General features: G+C 43.5%; 2 protein-coding genes across 2 annotated transcripts; both read right to left on the bottom strand.

The window, feature by feature from the left end:
* Nucleotides 1-18,291: 18,291 nt before the first annotated feature.
* Nucleotides 18,292-22,530, bottom strand: LOC130384764 (arrestin domain-containing protein 3-like). Its single transcript, XM_056593092.1, has 6 exons — nt 21,897-22,530; nt 21,745-21,805; nt 21,445-21,616; nt 21,198-21,285; nt 20,797-21,059; nt 18,292-19,886 (listed from the first exon to the last, which is right to left on the bottom strand). The coding sequence occupies exons 1-6, from the start codon at nt 22,156-22,158 to the stop codon at nt 19,731-19,733; spliced, it is 1,002 nt and encodes a 333-aa protein (XP_056449067.1). The 5' UTR covers nt 22,159-22,530; the 3' UTR covers nt 18,292-19,730.
* LOC130384766 (arrestin domain-containing protein 3-like) lies at nt 22,525-24,631 on the bottom strand. Its single transcript, XM_056593093.1, has 6 exons — nt 24,194-24,631; nt 23,966-24,020; nt 23,739-23,886; nt 23,506-23,602; nt 22,961-23,217; nt 22,525-22,852 (listed from the first exon to the last, which is right to left on the bottom strand). The coding sequence occupies exons 1-6, from the start codon at nt 24,450-24,452 to the stop codon at nt 22,727-22,729; spliced, it is 942 nt and encodes a 313-aa protein (XP_056449068.1). The 5' UTR covers nt 24,453-24,631; the 3' UTR covers nt 22,525-22,726.
* Between the last annotated feature and the right edge of the window lie 59 nt (nt 24,632-24,690).

The raw sequence follows: 24,690 nt of genomic DNA, 5'->3' as shown, positions 1-24,690 counted from the left end.
TTTGGGCGCATCCGTTTTGGCCTGTACTGGTTCAGATAAAGCATCAAGCAGAGCCTGCCCGTAAGGCTGTTCGTATCAGACTGGTGACGCAGGGAGAGGAGACACAGAGTAGGAGGACCCTCTTAGTCACCGGCTGCTATCACCCTGAGAAGAGATACGGGATGACTAAAGGGAAGTGGCGCGGCTCCACACAGCTAATGTCTTTGGTGAGGATGAAAGGAGGGAATGGCAATTTCAGTTCCTATTCAACGCTGTTGATCGGAAATCAATGTATAATTCAGCGAGATGATCTTTGAATGATGAATATTGACTCGCCCCCTTTCAGACATGTGAAAAACTTTATTCAGAGAGCAGTTAGATGCTCAGGGAAAGCGGTCAAACTCTATTATTTCTTATTCCATTGTTTGATTCCACCATTTATCTTCATCCTATTTCAATGTCACATGCGGTTTTGGACAAGGGTGTGAGGAGATTATCTACCAATGGATTTGGTGCTGAATGCCTAGAGAAACATTCACAACATTCACTTTGTTTTTAAAATGACTTACAGTCTCTAACGATTCATGGGTAATGTATTTCTATTGGCCGGTCAATATTTACACGCATCTGATGCCAAGTGAGCAAGCACAGAGAGAAATAAGGCCTCCCTACCCAGTGTGACACTGTTTCTCTTCACGCACACGCCCGGGATCCTGCTGAAGTACTGCCAACACAGGGAGGCCAAGCGGAGAATTAAACCACAATGTTCTTCAAGATTCAATCTACAAGTATACGATAAAGTATCATGTACTATGTAAACAAACAAACACCCACGATTGCAAAACCTGAATAACGGCAATAGAGAAATCAACGATTTAAATATAATTAAATAGCTAAAATGCATAAAATTTGTTAAATAAGAGAACGGTTAGACAAACAGATGGCACAAAAGGGTGCATGCAGTGATTTCACAGACATTTCTATTGATGGTTATTGGGTAGCATCTTACCACACGCTTAAGCTAATAAAAGAATATTGCAGAGCTATTAGAGACAACGAAGATTATGGGGGGGGGGTATTGTATAACCCTCAAAACAGATGCTTGGGTTTAACTACATCACTTAAGATAAAAGTCACGTACCTGTAATTTGTTAAGAATATCAAATATTGAGATAGAACCCAGTATATGTGTACTATTATCAAATGAAATCAGAATTGATCATATATGCCGTAACAAATGAAAACCTAGCTGCTTCATTGGCCTGGACTGAGGCTGAGTATAAGTGCATTAAACATTACTGTGCCTGATTTCACAATGCTGTGATGCAGGGACAGTTAAAGACATCTCAGATTTCTAGGAAACAAGGGGCCTCTGCTTAGAGATAATGAAATTGATTGTGAAATATGCTCCAAGCCAACAGTGAATGGCACCTTCAAAGGGAACATGCAAGAGTAGGGGGGACATCTTGGACTCTGGGAGGTGTTGCGCTACTTTTCAATAATGCACAAATAGTTTCATGTTTCTGGCCAATGACTATCATGTGTGTAATGAATTAAGGTGAGCCAAAACACTTGGGCCTTCTCTTTTTTTTTTTTTTTTCGGACCAGAGAAAACACACAGCTGTCTTGTCCACTTTTGAACGATGACTTTACTGGGTCTGTTATCTGTGATACAGTCTGGGCTTCTATTGCATCGGATAGTCTGACTAAGATGTTTCCATGTCAACTTAATCTTTTGGTGCTTTATAAAAAGGATCAAAACTGTTTAGTACTTGGAGATACTCTTTAGGCCAGGGGTCACCGACACAGTACCCGCGGGCACCAGGGTGTCCGCAAGGACCATATGAGGCGCCCGCATGCCTGTTCTAAAAAATAGCACTACTCATTCTTGAACAACTCTTTCCCACCTTTTTTAAGTCATTGTTGATAATTACTGTGAGGAATCATTATCATGATCAGTGTCTTCACATAGATGAGCATCATTAATCATTAATAATAATATATAACTAGGCAAACTGAGCAAATTTGTTATTTCAGAAGAGTGTATCAAACTGGGTGTCCTTCGTATGACTCCGTACCCATGAAGTAGCTCTCAGGTTCAAAAGGTTGGTGACCCATGCTTTAGGCATTTAGCAGACACATGTTATTAAGGAGCAGGTCGGGGAAAGTACAGGTCTGTCGTTATTGGGAATTGAACCCGGTTTCTTTCCACTGGGAGTCGAACACCATATCCTGTGCTAACAAACATTGTGTGCATCCCAATTGACTTTTTAGATTCACATACATTGTTGTGAATATGGATATGTGAATGTGTTTAAGATGACAATACTACAATACGATGACAATAGAAATTTCCATTCCTGACTAATTAGGACGTGTTGGAAGGAGGCCAATGAAAGTTTGACCGTGAAGACTTTCACAGGGTTTCAAAGTATCACTATCTAAAGGGTGACATGCAAGTAAAGGCTTTTTTTAAAGGTGGATAGTCCACATTAAATAATCATAATGCAACGCATGACGTACCCTGGTCATCTCTTATCTTCTAATTGTAATAATTCTACTGAGGATGCAGTTAGCAGCATTATTTTTGCCATTATGTGCTACTCATGAATACTTTTCAGCAACATTATTTAATGTCCCTGCCATTTCAAATCATATTATGGATGTGCCAGTGCACCACCAGAGACATGAATATTCACTTGGGAAATCAATAGGCTTTCCAATTTTCAAAGCCTATGGAGTCAACTCAGATATGTACAGTCAGTTAGGTTGTCATGTCCCTAACTACCTTCATCCATTCTGATTCATTTTCCAGAGAATGCTTAAATTGTTCCGATGGTCCAAATCATTATGGACGAACCAATACAAATATTGAATGAATGTTCTTTGGGAGGTTGAGTTGTCCCTTTACAGTATTGATTGTAATGATGCGTTGGTTATCTGGGGTGTGTGCGATGGGCAGGTCTGTGTGTCCCCTCTATCACTTCTTCCAGGAAGCCTGGAGAGTGGTCCCACTTAGGCCCCTTGAGATGAAGGGCCGGCAGGCAGGGGTCCAACCTCAAGCCCACCAGCAAGATACATCAAGTGGGGTCTTCTTCTTCTTCTTCTTCTTCTTCTTCTTCTTCTTCTTCTTCTTCTTCTTCTTCTTCTTCTTCTTCTTCTTATTCTTCTTCTGCTTCTGCTTCTGCTTCTGCTTCTTCTTCTGCTTCTCTCTTTCCTCTCCCTATTCACAGCCCTTCTTTGTTGCACTGATGTGCACTGGGAAATCAAAAGCAGCAGGCGGGGATATGACAAACATACAACATGTCACCCCTATTGAAAATGGCTGCACACTTTCACCCAAGTCAATTCCCTTCTAATCGCAGAGAATACACAAAAACGCAAATTATTGCAATGTTGCGAATGCATAGTTCAACTTAAAATACAGCTAATTTGACATCGCTAAAACAATTCATCTGTGGAAAATATGTAAATGATTGCTTACTTAGCCCAAGGCACATCCATGTCCCACCAATAAATCCCCAGGCATGGCAAATAACCACAGACACCCAGAATTACACAACAGACGTTAAAACAAGCAAGTTCACACAAGATCACACCCCTGAAAGTTGAGAAGACAAGAGGAGTTATTTTAAAATGCCCAGTAGGCCTAACCTTCGGCCTTTCAGCCTAGAATGTGCAATGGCATTCTCAGATGATTTAAGACTGCAGGCAGGGGAACAATAGAAAGGCTGCCAGAAATTAGCCAGCTCCTGTTTGGTACTTTAAATGGGGTCAATAATCTGTGAAAATGTACCTTGATTCAGTTGCAGCCAGTCTGTGTGTGAACTTGTTGAAGATGTGACATTTTGTACAAGCTAAGACAGAGGATATATTTGAATGAGCAAGATAAACTGTATTTGTTGCTTTGTTTGTTGGGTTCACTAATCATTTATTGTTTGGGTTGGCGGGGTATTAGCTCGGTTTAGATAGACTTTTTAAATTTGGAGTAAATGGCTGAAAAGAAAGAAAAAACAAACTTACATGTGGTAAAAGTTGTTGAAAGATTTGTGTAAGCATTAGCATGCAATATCTGATTCTGAAACTGACCACAATTAAAATCTTATTATTGGTGGGGGTTTTCTTTTTTTTGTATTGCATTGTTATTTGTATTGGATTAAACGTTGGTTATATGCAAACTTTGCTGAACAGTTAGATAAGCAAGGGAGGAACAACAACCTTGGGGGATGCTTGGCTACACACGTGGCTTTTCTCTCATGGTTTAGAAATACAACTAAATAAAATAAAACCTTACTTTGCAAAGTCATTGTGTTTGAAATATGTTATCTCAACATTATGTCGCAAAGCATTGCATGTTTTCTTAGTTTCAAAAATAAATATGTAAGAAACTTCAGCTTTAAAGGACAATGCCGGTGTGTCACAATGTCTGTGTGTCACAATGTCTTAGTGATCCAGCGGTCATAGCCGTTTCTCCTGGCTTCACTAAATCATCTGTTACGAATATCATTCTCCTAAATGACTTTCCTACTGATTAAGAGCCTTATGAGGGCGCCTGTAAACAATGGCAACATAGCACATTCATCTTTCGGAATCAACGGCCTCTCTCAGTACGGATTCTGTGGACAAAAATAACAGTGAATCACCATACAGGTACTTTTACAAAATGTCTTATCACAAAGACCATAGTGCTATATTGCTACTGTTTACCTTTGAGGCAGACGCGTTCACGTGAAATGCTATGATTCTGACAAATAACTTTGGTTACAGGTGTTATAGTGAAGCCAGGAAAGACATCTACGAGGGTGTGATCAGCCTGATTAGTATCCTTTAAAGAAAAAACATTTGACATTTTCTAAAAGAAAGCATCAATTGTGTGATTTTGTTACTCCTTGGCGTCCATGCCAAAAAGCATCGGTCCAATCGACACTGAATGCTTCTTGGCTCGGATAAGTCAACTGCAGAGCAAATTGTGCAAGGAAACAATGTCAACGCAAGAGGGGAAAAACAGGCCAGATTCACGCTTTATTGACTCCAGGAATTGGTTCTGTGAAATGAAAATGACTGGAAGCCACTCTTTTTTGTTGAGCAATTACAGTATTCTCTTGCTGTTGGTCTTAGTGAGGGTAGAGATATTGTGAAATAATTGAGTTCATTTTGCTTGAATCAAGTTTCCAGAAAATACCCAGTTCTTAGGCAGTGACAATTATAACGAATATATATATAAAAAAGATGTATATATTTTACTGTATGCTCAATAGGTTAAAAAATACGTACATTTCAACAAACCAAAGTCTTCGCTGCTACACCTCCCAGATGTTTTGCTCTACACACAAACAAACAGGTAGAGAGTTGTTGTCAGCCTGGATTTGTTGTGTGTCAAAGGTCATATCAATCGAGGGTTAAGCCACACACAGCTGTCTATTTTCCTTGAGCATCAGATCTAAACATCTAACCACATTTGGAAACCAAACGCCTTGCTATGACGGTTAGCAACCACTGTTCAAACACACATGTTTGGCAAAGCAAGCAATGAAATGGCGACTGGGTCATTTTGGGATGGACTGGGGATCATCTTGTACATTTTTTATCTGAACAATGTGTGGTTGCTGGTCATTGCTGAGCCATATTGTCCAACAGCCATGGTGAGGTCCACTGAGAGATCCCACAGCATACAACAAACACCCGACCTGTCACTCGTCGGACCTGCATATACGAGGGATTTTTCATGTAGTGTTCACCTGTTTCAATTCATGTAGAACCTTGGCTATGATTTTAGCTCAAGATTTTATTTTCCCTTTATTTTGTTCTTTATATTGTTTTGTTCCCTCATTGTAACACTGTTCTTTACTCAAGACAAGCATTACTAGTTAAGTTAGTCATGGTCAAGATAGCAATTTACATCATGTTTGACATTCATCTTTCTCAAAAACCAAGGGCAATATAGCTCATCTATCAAACAAATTAAATCCTATTTGATCTTGCAATCAGCTAATCAAAATACAATCAGCAATCAGCTAATCAAAATCGAGTAATCGCTTAGATATGCTAAAGTGACATCTGTTGACCAAGCTGTGTTGTACTTTGGTGAAAAGGGAAATGTTTCTAATTAAAAGTGGAAGTGAGTTATGTTGTAGTTAGGGAGTTGTCTTAACTTCTAATGGACAAAATACAATGACAACCAAACAAGAACATTGCATCACAACATGCATCAGTGTAAACACTACGGGGTCCCACTTGAACCAATGTCACCTGGCAACATGAAACTTTTCATTCGTACACATAAAATATGCCATTAACCAGATAAAGATAACATTAAAGAAATTAAGAAAGTATATCATACAACTTTAAAATAAGTTGTTTTTTAGCAATAAGTTGCCATGTGTAAAGTCAGCTACTGTGACTTTACACATGGCAATGGTTACTTTTCAGTTGATCTGCTGGTGTCCCAGCAACATTAACCAACCCTTACCCAGTTGTTTACACCACATGCTGTTATGTTATATTCTTATTACGACTCTCCGAGGGCTCATTCATTTCTTTCTGTCACTGGGTGTGACTGGAATGTGAAGTGATGACGAGGACGCGGTTAACAATAACCGAGTGATGGAAGAAGGATATCCCCATCCCCGGTTTGTTTACAGGCAGCCCTGCTGCTCTTTGGGTCGCCCCATACACGTGACTGCAGCTAGTGTACAACAGCTGAATTCCCCATCCTCTAAGGTCCCTAGAGGTGAAGGTTCAAACTTATACCTTTCATGTGATGTCCTATTTTGATGAAGTCATCGCGTCATTAGTGTGTCCAGTGTATCTCCCAAGTTTGCGTGTGTGTGTATGTGTGTGTGAGTGTGTGTGTGTGTGTGTGTGTGTGTGTGTGTGTGTGTGTGTGTGTGTGTGTGTGTGTGTGTGTGTGTGTGTGTGTGTGTGTGTGTGTGTGTGTGTGTGTGTGTGTGTGTGTGTTTGTGTGTGTGTGTGTGTGCGCGGGCGCGAGCGTGTGTGTGCGCTTTCGCAAGCGTGTGACTGTGTGCTTATGTGTGTCAACTAGACTGAAACCATTAGACTGCTTCCAATTAGATACTTTGATAGACATAAAGGGAAATCGTTTTTACTTTTCAATAAACCACATTTGAGATTCAACATAAATTATATAGTTAATGTACCAAGACTACTACTCTTCTTGGAGTGATTATATATTTCCTGCAATTCGCTGTCACCTTCACATAACACAAACATAAAATGCACATATAGTCCAATTTACATCATCATTAGTACCTTGTGGAAGTGCTGCTTGACAAGTGTGAAATAAACAGGGAAATGTGCAGATGTATCATTAGCTCTCTAAACACCTAACTCTCCTCACTTTAAACGATGCAGTCATTGTGATAACCGGGGGAAAAGAATAACTCACGGTTTACAGAGAGTTCGGGAAATGGTCTGTTAAACACTTTCAAAAGGTTCCTCAACTGAGTGTAATGGAAGCCAAAACATTGAAGTGAGGAATACCTTTTTTTGCTGATTTCTTAACAAGCCGTTTATGAGTTTTGGATTGACCGAGTATGTTGTCTTTGGGAATTATAGCCATCTTTGAAGTGTGTGAGCTCTTTCTCTCTTAGTTCAAGCCCATGTGTGCAACAAGTCTTCGGGACAGTAATAGGGGCCATCTGGGGCTATTTCCTCTTCTGACCTAACATGGGGTAGGTTGTATTAACAGGATGTCATTGATATACTCCCCCAAAGAAAGCCACGCTGCTGTTTATTTACTTGCTTAGAAAGCTTATGTTGACAGTTGGGTCTGACCCTGCACCCACCACTGTAGCTGGTCACGACGGACTCCTGTCAGGGACACGTTGGGAGAGGAAGTTATGGTGCCCATGGGCTGCGATAACGATCATTGGAATAATATCAATACAAGATAACGATAATAATTTAGCATCATTTCAGTACAGTCCTCTATGATAATGTGATATTATTTATGTTGGTTCTGGATGGTCTATAATAGTATTATTTCATTGCATGGGTGATTTAAAAAACAAAAAAAAACAGGGTGTAGCTTTCAAAAGCCATAACAAGGGGATTGCAACATGGTAGAGCGGGTTGATTTATAAGTGGAAGGTTGTAGTTCAATCCCTGGCTCCTCCAGGCTGAGTGTCGAAGTGTCCCTGAGCCTAACCCATCTGCTCCTGATGAGCTGGCTGTCGCCTGCCATGATTTACCCGACGTCGGTGTGTGTGAATGTGTGCATGAACCGTTGTAAGTTGCTTTTGATGAAGGCATTTGCTAAATGCCCTCAAGGTAAATATTCATCCATTGCCGACGTTGGTGTATATAATCAGTGATCACTTTAAATTAATTCAGCTATACCTTCACATAATATTTAGTACAAAGATAAATTAAATCAGTATTAGTCATATATTTATTTTCTTAGATGAAGACATGAAGAAATATACACTAAATACAACCATTGGAAGGAAACAATTGATTTGAAACGGCTGGTGTCATTTAGGTTGTGTGACAGACAGGTAAACAATATTGATGAAGCATAACCTCTGCCAATCCGCCGACTAGCTCACATAATGTATCACAAACAAACAAAGCCAAGTGTACTTGAATATACATCAATATAATGTCAATAACCGCTTACAAACAATAGCCTCGTCAATCTGTCTTGATGTGTTTTTATTTTTATTTGAAAAAATACATTTGTATTTCATTACAAGGACCATGTCCAAAGCTGTTCTCATAATTTTGCTCATAAACCAACGACCACAACAGGAGATTTATTGACATTAATAACCTCACACTGGGACATCATACCAGATCAACTAACCAATGAACAACACTCATCGCCGGATGTTATTATTTCCTTTTTAAACCAAAAGCTATCTAAATGTTCCAATGAAAAAACAGCAAGCATTGAACAAATTACTGGCATATGTTGGCGCATAAGTGACAGATAATTTACAGTCTTTTTATTTGATTTATTATAATTTGTGAAGGGGACTGGCCACTATATGTAACAGATGAATGAAACAACAATTACAAATACTTAACAACACCCAAAATGCTCTGATGTTTGATGACGCATTGTGGGAACCAGAGTCTGGGACTTGATGATATACAGCGCTGAGAGCGATCAGTAGAGACCAGAAAACCTTCCCACATTCATGGGGTCATTATAAGAGGGGATCTCCTGACGTCCGTACTGAAGTCTTTCCTTGTTTTCGTGGAGATAATCAGTCCCTCAGTCCCATTAGTGTTGTTTTTAAGTTTACGTTCTGATCTGATCCGGCGTAACGTTTAGCATCATAGGTGATAGAAAATGGCAGAATAATAAGTATAACAAACCCATTTATAACGACCATCAATCGTCACCAGTCCCTAGTGCTGCCCTTGAGTTTCCCATTGGGACTGTGGTGTTGTGGCGGGTAAAACGCTGGCAGGAAACCGTATGGGTCCACAGGAAGTGATCTCTTCAAGGAAGAGGATAGGATTTCCTGGTGTTGGTATTTTTGCCCATGGTTTGGTCGAGTGAATTTCAACCCTAAGAAACAAGGGTAACGGCTAACATTTCACCAGGCAAAAGCAGGCCTTGATTTGTTAGGTTATTTTAAACTAATTTGGTGTTTTAATTGTGTTGTTTTGATTGTCAAGCACTTTGTATTGATATTTTGCTCAAAAAGCCCTTGTTAAATCAACAAATTGCATAACAGCATGGAGGACAAAAAGGTAGGCGTACAAGCCACAATACCAATACATCAATTATACAATTCCCTCACTCTGATTATCATAACCATATCTAAAATACTGCAAACAAATATCGACGACATAACGATGTGAACACAACAAATGACCACGTCAGTAGAATTGAGGTGATATATCGTCACTCCGTTATTGGGTATAGCTTAGGACTACCTCGTGTTCATCTTATTGGGTGAGTCTGCTCTTTGTTCTCTGTTCCTCTCCATGCACCCCGCTGCGCCTCAACCCTGTGCTTGCTGTTTGCTTCTGCAGGGCTAAAAAAAAACATATGTGAAGTTGATTCCAAGCGGGCTCGGAGCCATCTCAGGCCCACGAGGACATGTTAACATTGCAAATGGGAATTCAATTGCCCATAATCTACCAATGATTAGCATTTAATTGGACAATGTTTATGCATGCCGAAAGACAGCATGCATACAAACACTTATCGCTATGAAAGAAACACATAAACACACATGCGTGGATGCAGTGACACGTGCACACATACAGACACAGACACACACAAACACACTTTCATACAAACTCTCACACATCAGGCACACGCACACGCACACACACACACACACACACACACACACACACACACACACACACACACACACACACACACACACACACCAGGGAGCTATAATTAAACTATCACCAACATTTGTTATACCTTAGTGGCAACATCTACTCCTTTCATAAGATTGCATTACATTCCTTTAGGAGAACCTCTTCTCCTAGGGTGAAAAATAATGTGTTTTCAACATCTTTAGGACTAGTCATTAAAAAAATAAGCAAAGACTCAACAGAGGCAGTGAAGAATTATGATTATTACCAATCTCCCTGATTGGCCAGATTTTCGTAATCACCGATTGGACCAGTCCTAATCCAGCGTCCGGAGGTTGTGGGATTATGTCAGGGCCAAACTCAGGCCAGCGTTTTCCTGGCCAGGCCTGTTGACCCTCATCCAGCAACATGGACGCTGTAATGAGAAACACATGTTTGGACAACGGCGAGCCAAACAGTGTAGACCTACATTTGAAACTGGCAGAGGGGAAGATAGTTCAATTTTACACATTAAACTCGCTGTTCTATTGAGGATATTGTACACGACAGTTATCCAATTAGTCTACCTGATCTCACGTTTTAACTCCAACAATTTTACTACCGCCAATAAAGTGATACTCATTTATTGCGCATGGCCCTGTATTCTAGCCCCATCTAGTGTTGATTTGGTAGTACTTTCACGCGTAACGTAGCCCTTTAATGATAACGCGACGATAACTCCTGTACCATTTTTTTAACAAACATTGTGCTGCGTTATTTTAGTATATATGTTTCCAAATCGTTAATAATAGACGGATGCATTTGTATGCATTTGTATTTCTTGAGCTGCTCTGTTCTTGAGCTGTTCTGAGGCTTTTATTCCTAATGGATATTCATGCCTGTGCTGCCACCACAAGGGGTTGCTGTGTCACTGTTTTTAATAAGAACCGTGAAACAAGGTGAATGATACACAAGGTCATGTGAGTCTACACCTGTATTCGAAAACAGCAGGCCCATAGGATTCAGGTTCAAATTAGACATACAATACATACCAATAAGACAATAAATAGTTTTCTGGATGTACTTGACATCTGGCTCAGAGGTTTAAAATCCAGATTACAAGAAGATATTCTGTAGGCTACTAACAATTTGCAATGATGGGCTTTAAATGGAGCATACCATGGCATATCACCTGGATTTGGTAAAATACTAAAGATGCTTCAGCCCATTAAAGGGGAAAGATATTAGGTATTTGTTTATAGACTACCTATGCCAGTAAAAAACGTGGTTTTAACCGTTTAATAAACCAGTAACAACAGAGATTGTGTGCTAGGAGAGTAACGCAGTGTAGCGTCGCGTTGGTCGCTCATGCCGCGGCCATGGCGGCACCAATATTTTGCATGTTCACCGTCATACACATACACGCATATGCACACACACATTCACGGCACACACATGCACACGCACACACGCACACACACACACACACACACTGGCCGATCAGCGCGGAACTCATCCATGAGAGAAGCATCTGAGCTGTGCAGAGGCTTGAGTTAGCCGCACAGGCAGTCACACGCACACACACACACACACACACACACACACACACACACACACACACACACACACACACACACACACACACACACACACACACACACACACACACACACACACACACACACAGCGCCTGAGCCCCCATTGGTCGGCGTCTCTCCACCCCACCACAGGAGTCTCTAAGGGGTCTGCTGCAGTACTCTGCTCCAGGGGCCTGGAAACGCTAGAGTGAGCCTTTTTTTTCCCCCTCTTTACTTCTATTTTTGGGCTCGATATCATTAAGCACCACCACTCTCCCTCGCGTGTTTTCCCACAGTTTTCCAACATACTGGTTCCCAGTGTATGAACTATAGGCACACCACTATCAGGCTGGCCCACTCCCTTCTCCATGCACGTGAAGAAGAGACAGAGACAGAGAGAGAAACACACACGCACACACACACAGAGCGATGGAGGGAGAGGGAGAGGGAGAGTGAGAGTGAGACAGAGGGTGAGAGAGAGAGAGAGAGAGAGAGACAGACCGAGAGACAGAGACGGTGCCAGTGAGAGAGAGACAGAGACAGAGCGGGAGAGAGACAGAGAGAGGCCTCTGGGTAAAATACAGGCAGCATGATGATAGCCTTGCTACCATGAGGACGCCGACTAGAACCTTTTCCTGCTTGCAACACTCAGGCTTGGAGAAAAGATGCATAAATTGTGCGTCGGCTGCGGGACCCAGGGGGCAGCAGCCGACTGCTCAGCCAACCATGCAGGCCCAGCCCGCAGCCAAAAGAATTTGGAAGGACCCCTTCGTGGTGCCCATCCCCCCACGCATGGAGACACGGCACAGCTAGCCGCCTTCTCCTCCTCCCACGAACGCAGTGAGAAAACCGTAGTCAAGAGTTTTTGGGTTTGGTTTGTGAAACGCTCCAACCGAAGTCTTCAAGGTTTCAGGCCTTGTAGCTAAGAAGGCTGTGACTTGCTATGTCGCGTGAAACACTGGAACTCGAATACTGGTGTGAGCTTACATGTGTTTATTATCTAGTTCTCAGTCACATTGTGACAAAGTCTAGGCCTAGAGGAAACATAATCCATGAAACTAAAGGCCTTTCGTCTCGCTGCTTATTTCTAATTACGATACAAAGCAATCCACTTTGAATCAGAAGCATTACAAGGCCTATACGATAAGCTGGTGATCTGGGGTGTTTTGGCTATTCGGTTATTAGCACATTATTCAACCCTTCAACGTCATCTATAACACAAGTCTATGAAAAATATTTTTTAACATTGATGCAGAGGGTTAAATTATGGTGCAGATGGTCATCTACACTATTATAATACATAAAAACATAAAACAACCCTATATTAATGAGTATTTTATGTGAGACTTCAGAAATACTAAACAACAACAAAACACAGTGGAGCCATGCCCGCCAAAGCCCTCTGCCTGATCTACAGTCAAGACCAATCAGTCTCAGCTCAGCTTCATGGCCAAGCACTGGAGTAAAACATTAGAGGATCTGCCCACATTCATAGAATAGAGGGAGGTCCCTGATTCCACAATAGCCTATGGGGTTTCAGATGCATGTAGGAACCTGTCAGAGGGAAGAAGCATGTTTATGAATGAACGGGGCTCTCCTACACCGTTGCAAGTTCACTCACTGTAGTATATATGTTTGGCAGGCGAATGAATGGGAAGCCTCGTGTGTTGTGGCCACATCCATCATTGCAATCCACATCCTGTTGGGTTGTATTGGGTCGTCAAATACAACTTTTGTCAGCAACAGCCCATGACAGGGCATGATATGTTTTCCTTCATAGTTCCACAACTGGATTAGATCTGCTATTGAAAGTTTGTTGTTTTTTAGTTTTTTATATACAAATGGGGATGCCTTAAACTAAACCCCGATTGGCTGGGAGTATCAAATATTTTGAGTTTAATAATCAGTTTATTAATCAGTAAACGCAGTAGTAGATTTCTTCTCCATGATGCAACGGCTATCCGGTTATTGATAGTGGCGAATGCCAGCGGGCATAGAACAGCGAGCGGCCATCTGCCAGCCTAGCGAACTAGCAACCCAACCAGCTGCAGTCGCAAAACGCCCTACAAAGCAGGACATGCATGCAGCTTCTGACGTCTGCGGCCACACTGCGCTACAAAGCGTCGAAAAACCCGGAGCGGAAACAATGAGAACCAAGCGTATGGAGACCGCATAGGTTAACAACCAGCAAGTTTAGCTGAAGGGGGGGCAGCTCTAAGTGGCAGGTTAGTTGATTTAAGGGAAAAAAATACGCGGTTTCCGATACTATTTTGTACGTAGAAAATAAATAAAAAAGACTCATGCAGGGACACTTTAGTACCCCGACATGGCGACGGCAAGAAAAAGGAGAGAGCTTTTTACTATTTTGGAAACTAGCGCGGACGCAGAAACTACAACGGTGTGTGACAAGAGTCAAGAGTCTCCTCTTAATCTTTCGGCCGATGTGAAGTGGTTTGAAATCCCCTTTCGAAAGCCCGACTCGGACGAGGAGGAAGACGAAGAAGCCGGAGAACGGGAGGAGGATGACGGCGGCGGCGAGGGGGAGAATGGATCCGCGAACACAGCCGCCGCGGCGGCGGAGGCTGCAGACGCCGCTAGTTTCATCGCCGGAGGTGGCTGTAACATTATTTTGGTCACGGGTAATGGAATCAAACACGAGGAGGAGGAGTACACAGAGGACTGTTATTATGCTACCTCCAATAACTGCTCTGATACCACCTCAAACGACTCGGATATCGATTTCTCCGACCTAGAGGAGGAGGAACGCACGAGTTTTTTCAGCTTTGATGATGACTTGGACGAGGACTGCACTTCTCCTGACTTCTGGGGAGAACCTGACCAGGTGATTTCGATCGAACCCTTCTCTGCTGTAAGTGGCCCTCAGCATTCGCTGGGGGACGATGCTGACACCCGTGACTATTTCCGGCTACTCTTCCCAGATTCTCTTTTTGAACACATGGTAGAACAAACAAATAATTACGCCCTCTATCGGCAAAGAATGAGCGGAAAATCAGACCCCCACTGGCACCCCACTGATCTCAGAGAGATGAAAGCTTATGTGGGACTAAACATTTTGATGGGTATCAATCAACTTCCAGACTCTGGCATGTACTGGGCCAGTGACATTTTCATTGGCAACGCAGGCTTTAAAAAAACAATGACCGCAAGGCGCTTTGAAAAGCTCACACAATATCTCCAGCTGTGTGACCGTGAGTCGGAACCCGTGCGCGGCGAGCGGGGCTACGACGGCCTGTTTAAGATCCGCCCGCTGTTGGACGTGCTGGACAACACCATGTGGGACGCCTACACACCAAACCGCTGCTTGACCATCGACAGATCGGGCATCTCCGCCAAGGGGCGCTTCTCCCCCACGCAGTACATGCCCTCCAAGCCCTTCAAGAAAGGCCTGACGTTGTGGATGCTGTGTGACTCTCGCTCGGGCTACTGCCACCGCGCCAGGATCTACGTGGGCAAGCCCAGCCAGGACGTGGCCACCGCCTCCCTGGGCTACAGGGTGGTGACGTCCCTGGTGCGGGGCCTGGAGGGCCAGTACCACCACCTCTTCATGGACGGCTTCTTCACCTCGGTGCCACTCATGCAGCGGCTGCTACGGGACGGCCTGTACGCCTGCGGGCCCACCCAGACGGGCCGCAGGGGCTACCCGGAGGTGCTCTGTCCGCGCAACGTGGGCAAGCTCTCCCCGGGGGAGTTCTACCAGTGCCAGCGGGGGAACCTGGTCGCCACGGTGACGCGGGACGACAAGGTGATCAGCTGCCTGTCGACCAACTCGGCGCCGGGGATCGTGGGCATCGGGCCGAGCCAGCCGCCACCGGCGCCGCCGCCGCAGGGGGAGGCGGACGGGGAGGACGGGGAGGAGGGGGAGGGGGACAGCGACGGCGCGGAGGGGGAGGGGAGCGGCGGGCTCTCGCTGGGCGTGCCGCTGGGCCTGCCCCGCCCGCTGCCCCTGATGCTGTACCAGGAGAACATGCGCGGCGTGGACCTGTGCGACCAGCTGCGGGAATGCTACCAGGTGGGCCGGCCGTGCAAGCGCTGGTGGCGCTACTTCCTGTGGTTCTTCGTGAACCTCTGCATCGTGGACGCCTACATCATCCTGCGGGAGAGCCGGGGCGGCGCGCCGCCGTCGGGCTTCAGCGGCAAGCAGTTCACCCAGCGCCACTTCCGGGTGCGGCTGGCGCAGCAGCTGATCGGGGACTACCAGGGGGCCAGGGGCATGGAGCGGGCGGCCCGGAAGAGGCACGCCGACTCGCCCATCGAGTACGGCCACCGGCTGGAGCGCATGTCGGAGCGCTCGCGGCGCTGCAGGAACTGCACCAACAAGGGGCTGCGGCACGAGAGCGTGTTCGGGTGCAAGATATGCAATGTCCACCTATGCAGGGGAGGCTGCTTCTCTGAGTTTCATAAATAAAAGATAAGCTTTTTTGTTTGTTTAGGTTTTCTATATATATATGTATATATATATATATGCATATATATATATATATATGTGTGTCAAGATCAACTTGTGTCAAAGTTTTTGTTTTTTTTAAGATTTGTAAATCCAAAGGTTGCCACAACAAGTGCAAAATATAACCACACACTTTACGTAGAGATAGTTTTAGGGTAGAATGAATACTATTGCACGAATAACTAGTACAATTTGAAATTAAGTAGGTCATTTTGTTTTAGGTTAGAATGTATGTTTTGGCAAATTGCCTTTATTACACTGACAAAATTGCCTTGTCACACTTTTTTATACATTGACAAAAATACATTGGTTTTATATAATAAAAAAAAATGAAGATCTTTCTGCACTTACAATACATCAGCAAATGTTTACTATGGGAAATTTCTCTCATTTTACAAATAAAAACTTCATTATAATGCATCTCCATTTCCTTCTTTGTAGAAATGTAAGAAACAGCATACCACCTCACTTTACAAAATGCATGCATGAAAGTACATGAACGGCATTGTACATACATGGTAGTAAATGAAATGACCCCCCCAACAGTTAAAGAGTGAGCCTCGACTGATCTCTCAAACCCACACATGAAATCAGTGATTACCTAGTTCTTGGAGGGGACACAGCTTGGAACAATTAGTGAGTAGGGAAAGGCCCTCCGTTCTGTTTCCCGTAGACATGGTGGTACCATTTTGCAAATCATGCTTTACTACTGAGACGTACGGCGTCTGTGGACCTATCACGCCATCTGCGGACCTATCACGCCCCAGCCCCCCTGGTACTGGGTTTGTTACCAGGACTCAAGACTGAAAGACTGAGAGTTGGTTTTCTTTCTTTGTTTTTCACTGAAACAAATCGAGTTTCACCATAGTTGATCATTGTTAGTGATGCTAGTGACTAATGTCTTTCATTTGAGTCATATGCATAATTTATGATGAAGAAAAGCTTATTAAGCCATCTATTCTGCTGCCATAAAGTCGACGCGGCAGGGAAGGAATATAAATAGTTAGCATTTGCCACAACTACCACTACTACAGACTAGTACTGCCATGACATGTACTGCCAATGTATACATTTATTTATATAAATGTATATATATATATATATATATATATATATATATATATATATATATATATACATGTATACATAGTTGGGTGTGTGTCTGTTTGGAGTCATAGTTAAACAGCTATATGGATGTATGTATGAGTGTGGGATATAACTGCTTAATAATATAAGCACAATCAAACAGTGGAAGACTGGGAGAAGTGGTTATGCTGAATCTGTGGGCCTGTTTTTGTAGTTTAGACTGTCTGTCTCCTGTGTCTTCCTTCTGGGGTTTCTATCTCTCTCCGACTCTCTCCCCCTCTCTCTCTTTGCGCTCAGCTGTGGCATCTAGAGCTCACTCTGCCGTTTTCTGGGTTGCTGCATCTCTCCCTCTTCAGGCTCTGCCGTGCCATCCCACACAAGCACACACTGATACTCAAAAGCACACACACAAACACACGCACACACAAAAACAACACCTCTCTTCCGCCACACGCACACACACACACACACACACACACACACACACACACACACACACACACACACACACACACACACACACACACACACACACACACACACACACACACGCACGCACAATACTGCTCTCCCTCAGCCGTTCCCCAGCTGGGAGAGGGTTAGTCAACTGGACGCCCCTCCCGCTGATCTGCGGGAGCCCTGCGGGGAGTCGCCATGGCAACCATGGCCGGCGAAGACAGGGAGTCGCCAGCAGGCCTGCACGGTTGTCATGGCACTGTCTTTGGCTACGGGGGTGGGAGGCGCCAGAGGCCACTCCTCCCCCCCCCCTCCATTCTCCACCCCCCTCCCCCCTCCCCCCTCCCTAAACCAGGAGAGAGGTTGTGGTGCGCTGAGGGAGCAGGCTGGCTGGAGGCCTGCCTGCCTGCCTGCCGCATGTGGAGCCAGGCTGGTAACCAGGCAGGGTTTCCAACCCAGATCCACCGCCATGCCGGATAGGAGCCATGACTACCGGTCTGGTCTTTACTGCAGGTGGACTGGCTCCACCAAACCCGAAAACACAACCAAACTACTCTCTTTTCCGTTCTATTTGATTATATTCTATTCTATTCTAGTAAATGTAGGCCTACTCTGCGCAGGTTAAGGCTATTAACATTGCACTGATTCAAAAGAGAAATGGCTCTCATTTAATACTCGCTTACCACTCCGCTCCTTGTCTCACATTCAAATGCAGTTCATGTCATGCGGTTCAGGCCAGAGGGAGAGACCGGAATACCGAAAGTCAAAGCCTCGACACGCAAAGCCAAACGGGAGAGTGTCACACAGATAAAGACAAGGAAAAGGGTTAAGCCCCTGTATGAAGTATATAACCAATGGTCCAACCAAGTAAGACGCACATGTTGCCCCTCAGAACAGTCAATGCAGGTATTTTGGTGCTTACATTGCAGTCCTAAACTAAACTACTGATCTCATTCTTCTATTGTTGTTGTTGCAAAGGTCTTACCAAAGTTATTGATAGGCTTATCGCAAGTTCATTTAGGCGAAAGACACCACTGCTGACTGAGTCACAACCAGAAGGGTTTTATGAGTGTCCCTCTATACCTCAGAAGCACAGCTGAGAGGTAGAGGCCTTCTGGGTTCAATCCCAGATGTCCACGGCCAGCCTGTGGCATAGGGGATCGCAAAACACACCATCTGGGTATTTGTGTGCGTGCGTGTACGTGTACGTGTATGTGCATGGGATAGGTAGTTGGAAGCTTAGGTTGGTTAATCTTGTAGACTGATGGTACCAGAGTATCCTTCTAGTAGGCTTAGGAAACGGGAATCCAATCTTATATTTCAAAACTGTTTTATCATTTTATATTTAATTGCATGAATGTCACATGAATAGTTCGTTTTTGTCTGTCCTAGACATGACACACCGTATTACTTCAAAGGGTTATGGAGGATATTCTACCACACACTAGATTTTTGGCCAAGATTGATGACAATATTGTCAAAATAGCGGACATCGAGACAACTCAGTGAGTTTACTTACGTCCTACCTTACAACTCTAAAATGTGGCAAATGTCTCCCTCTAGTGAATGAATGGGCACAATGCAGGAAAACAATTGAAAGTTGTGTCGAGAGACACACGACACATACACACACACATAAACACATACATAAACCGACACCGACACACACACACACACACACACACACACACACACACACAAAAGGACAAACACACACACACACACACACACACACACACACACACACACACACACACAAAAGGACAAACACACACACACACACACACACACAACAGACACGCACAAACACACACAAATAGAAAGAATGAAAACTATTTGAGTCAATATTAAACAACAAACATTCTATTCATCTAAGCAGCTCAGTTTATACAGGAAGGAAGTGGACTTCGACCAGGAAGTGACTTGAAGCGTTGTGATTTCTTGGTTTTCTGCTCCAGTGGTCTTGTGTAACCTCGCAGGATGATCAAAGGAAGCTTGATCTCAGCGTTTCTTGCCTGCGCAAACTCAAGCATGACCTACCAATGAGCATAATATACAGTGTTAAGTCTGTCATAAAGTATACTTCATAGAGTGAAAGGATTTTTTAAAAGATGATTTATCATTGACAGTAAAGAAATGTATGATATATACTGTGACACAGATATAGGAAAACCTACTCCACATTCCTAAAATGTATGAACTGTAGACAAGTTAAATTATATTGATACATAATACATTCGTATATATATACACACATTCTTGTTAGGCCTTTATGGACAGCAGAGTGAGGAAAAGACAGGAAGCTGGGGTGGAAGAGGGAGGGAATGTAGCACAGAAACAATGGTCAGAATCAAGCGTGTGTCTCTACAATGTCTGTGTGGTCAGCGGGTAGTGGGCTGAGCCACGAGCCGCCCTATATACACATCATGTTAACTCTTCATGTGTATGTACATTGTAAAGCACCCCATTTCAACCTAACTAGATGAATTATCACAGTATAGCTGTTCAAACGACAACCAATAGGTTGCACGCAGGGCATTCGAAACGCTCGTCATTAGTCTGAGACTGAAGTGCATTGATCCCGGACTATTTTGAGTCCGGGCCTTGACAAAACTGGTTGGTCTGTAATTTGAGACCTGCGTCCACATGCACTCTCATTAGTTGGAGCAGACAAGCTGTGTTGTGACTCCTCGAGTGGCCAAGACCCAGCCCTCCCCCTGACCCCCAAGCCCCACCCCCTAACCCCCCCCCCCCCCCAACCCCCGCAAAGGCTTCTCTTTCTCCAAACACAATAGAGCCTGTGTGTGTCTTTTGCCTGTGTGTACGCGTGCCAGTATGTACCTGTGTCTGTGTGTTTGCGTGCCTGTGTGTGTGTCTATATATGCATGTTTGTGTGCATGTGTGTCTGTGTCTGTGTGTGCGTTTGTCCGGACATGCGTGCCATACCTTCAGCCGGTACTCAAGTCTCATCATGGAGCAGTTGAAGAAGGTGGGGTGGAGTTGTGGCGGGGCGGTCAGCACCCTCGCTATTGTCGTGGCGCTAGCCGCAGGGACAGCGCAACCCCCGGTCCCAAACTCGACGTGACTGACGTGCACCACCGTCCTCTGGGAACGCGTGACAAACGTCTGCTTCTCGCACACGTAAAACCTGGGGGTCACGGCGAACGCAGAGTCGTTGAGGACCTCCGCTCTCACTTCCATGGATTCACCTGGAGCAGGAGTGTTACAAATAGAAGGTAGTTAATGGAAGGAGAGATGGAAATATGTCACCATCTGGTGCGTTATGCTGTGTTGATTCAAATAAGCAACACACACACACACACACCCACACATCAAACTGCCTTAACTTTGTGTCAGACCCATGTTTTCAGTCGAAACATTAACAGTGACTTTTCCAGAGCCACAGAATGAAATCCTGGTGGCACACTGTGGCTCCTGTGGGTGTTAAAAAAGGGTATTTGTCATTATTATTATCCATCGCATAAAGGTGTCTACTGCGGTACTGAAACCAAAAGAAAAAAGTGAATATTAAATTGTTGCAAACGGATCGCAACTGAAGTAACGAAGCCTTTTTAAATTGTTATGTTGCCATACCTTTAGTCCTATGATAATCATCTCTGACTTTGAGCCGAAGGGGAATTCATTCTTTGTTAAAACTGGAAACTGAGTCTTGGCTTTGTATACTTGCCAAGCTGTCTGGGTCAGTTTTGTGTGCAGACTATATGTAATGCTCCCCCATTTCCCCTCATAAGACGAAGGCATATCTCTGTAGGGAAAGAATGGGAGAACAAGTCAAACATTCAACATTTTGAGAGTTCTTAAGGGGACTGTTTACATGACATAGTACTAGAATGAAGATGTGTTAAAAGTCCAAGCTGGATAAAACACACTCACCTATTTGGAATATCAAAGCTGAATGAATAGGAATTTTCGCCTTGTCCGATGATAACAGAACCTTTATAAAAGACGACATGTGTCATTTAATTATGTATACGTGTATGAGTACTCGGTATCGACCACCAAAAAACCTTCACTGAAGTACAAACCATCTGCTTTTTTGTCCTGAAGAAGGATCTTTTCAAAATAAAAGTATCTCTTCTTGTCACTGATGACCCCTGGAGGACCGTTCCCCTGCTGCTCAGGCCACTTCACCTCCACTTTTCCTTTTGCTTTGACAATTAAACATTGCACCTTGGTCTCCTTATCGGCCATCACCATGACTCTTCCAAAGAGTATATCCCCTGGAGAAAACGCTCCCGTTGTCCCATTCTTCTGGTCACATTCCACACGTAGATGTTTTATAGTCATTGTATTATATAAAAAAAAAAAAAATAGATGGATATTTTCGTTCTGGTAAAGAAAATTGAAAGATTGTCAAAATATTTGAAGAATATGGAGTGAGAGACAGGGATCTCTAAATAAAACCGGGCAATCCATTGGAAGTACGTTTTAGTCCATCCTTTGCATCCCAACGGAGAAACAAGCCAGCATAGGCTACTGATAAAAGTGGCATGACTGGAACAGGAGATCTTTTCAGCCAACCTTTAGCCTGCAGGTATCTCTGTCACACCTGATCATGTGATCAAGGTTGCAGGAGTCCGTTTTCACTTTGGTAACCGAAGACATCGCAGTGCCCAGCAGCACAGTCCCCCACCACCCCCACTCCCCCCATTCAAATATGAAAATTTAGAAAAATAAAATACATTATTAAACAAAATAGTTTATTTAGAATGTCGTCTTGGTTTACTCTGCACTTTAAAAGGTTTAGTTTATAACATAATTAAGTACAATACTAACAAAAGTTGTTGCTGATATTGTCCATGAAGTCCACTTCATTGATTTTACTTCTAGACACATTTAGAAACACAATATCCATCTACAGGTATGCCGAGGCGCTTTCCTCCACGCCTGATCCTTTAGTAGTAACAGAACCGACGCAGGGAAGAATAATAATTGGCAATTTGATTTCAGGATTTTTAGCCAGAGTCACATCGAGAAACACCTTGAAACAGGACAGAAAATGTGTGATATTAATATTAAACTGTTGTCGATTCTTTCTTACTCAGAATGAATCCTACAATGAATACATCTGGTGAAGTGCATGCTTTACCTTCAGCCTATACTCCAACTTAATGATGGAGCAGTTAAGGATGGAGGGAGGCAGCTCTGGGGGGATGCAGATCGTCTTGGCGACGGTCTGTGTGCAGGACGAGCCCACCTCCTCACCCTTCTCTTTCACAATGTTGTGCGTGTGTACTCTCCTGCGGCCCTGGGCAAAGAAGCTCTTCTTTTCGTAAAGGAGGAACTTTGGCTTCACCACACGAGTGGAACAGTTGCTGATCTCCGCCACCACCTTCAGCCCCTCACCTTAAGGGGGCAGTCAAACACTTTGTAAGAATGATCACATGACAGTTGGGTCATATACTGCTGCATTCCTCAAACAATTGTTGTGAGTGGACTCAGATACATGAGGTCCTGGATGTAGAGCAGCATAACCCAGTAGCAGAAGCTACTCTGGGATGAGCTATGGTATGGGGGAAACGTGCAAGGTCATATACTCGCTTTGGTCAGAGTCACACCGATTCTATACTTCACATTATAGATTCCTGTCGACTAAACTGAATGATGCAACTACAATTGAGAATAAATAAATACCTTGCCGATATCCCATCTTTTGTATGGAAATGTTCAGCGAGATGTTTCCAGAGGCGAAGAATGTGACTGATTGATCCTTGCAACCATACTGAGGTTCCTAGATGTTTAGAAATAAACTCCTGAGAGATTATGAAAATAACCTCCAAATCCCCACCAAAAAGTTGTTAACCCTTAAAAATAATTTGTATTATTATTACTATTCTATTGTAAACAGAGAATGGGCACCATATTACCATAAGCATTGGAATCGTCATGTCTGGTTTTGACACAAAGGTGAACTTGGCTCTGGTTTTCTTTGATAAACTCATTGACTGATTCAGTTGAGCCCTCAGCTGGTAGACCACTTTGCCTTCGGTAGCTTTGAAAGTGGATGGCATGTCCCTATCACACATCGTTATTTATTCATTAAATCAAGGCATTTGCCAAGGGAAAAACATGTCATCCTCAAGTTTAGGTCTACCTGTCTGGTAGTTTGAAGGCGAATGGAAAGGAATGTCTTCCTTGGCCGAGGACTTCTGAGCATTAGAAAATACAACCCCTTGTTTATGTTACAATGATCATAAATATAGGCCAGCCATTTGAAAAGGAAATTAAAATGTACCATCCAGACATATTCTCAGAGAAAAGCATTATAAATTACATTAACATTAGCTATAGTCTTCTTTAAGAAGGAGGACAAATACTTTACCATCTCTTCCCGCCTCTGTGAAGATGGGACGCTCGATGTCATAGTATTTCTCATGAGAAGTTATCACAACATGTATATTCTGACCGTAGTGTTCATGCCAGCAAACATTGGCTTTCCCCTTAGCTCTAAAAATCAGAGACTGAATGCGCGTTTTCTTTGAAACCTGCAGGATGATGCGCCCTGTTATGGTATCCCCATTGGTAAAGGTGTTTTTAGAGTTGTTGGCGTCATACTCAATAGAAAAATATTCAACTGTCATTTTCAGGAAACGTTATGAATAGACAAACAGACCCGAGACTAGAGAGAATTGAGTCAAAGAGATTGTGAACAAAGTATGAAGTGCCGCAAACACGGAAGAAACATCCAGTTGGGTACCTGAACACAGTCATGTGATGTGATATACCTGATGATCCTGTTTAGCTGGTTTTGATGCAGTAACATCCACTCCAGCATGATTCTTGGAGCGATCTGATTGGCTAACAAAAACAAAAAAAAAT

The sequence above is a fragment of the Gadus chalcogrammus genome, chromosome 6 (genome assembly GCF_026213295.1).
Source record: "Gadus chalcogrammus isolate NIFS_2021 chromosome 6, NIFS_Gcha_1.0, whole genome shotgun sequence".
Taxonomy (NCBI): Eukaryota; Metazoa; Chordata; class Actinopteri; order Gadiformes; family Gadidae; genus Gadus; species Gadus chalcogrammus.
This window is presented reverse-complemented; position numbering and strand designations above follow the sequence as displayed.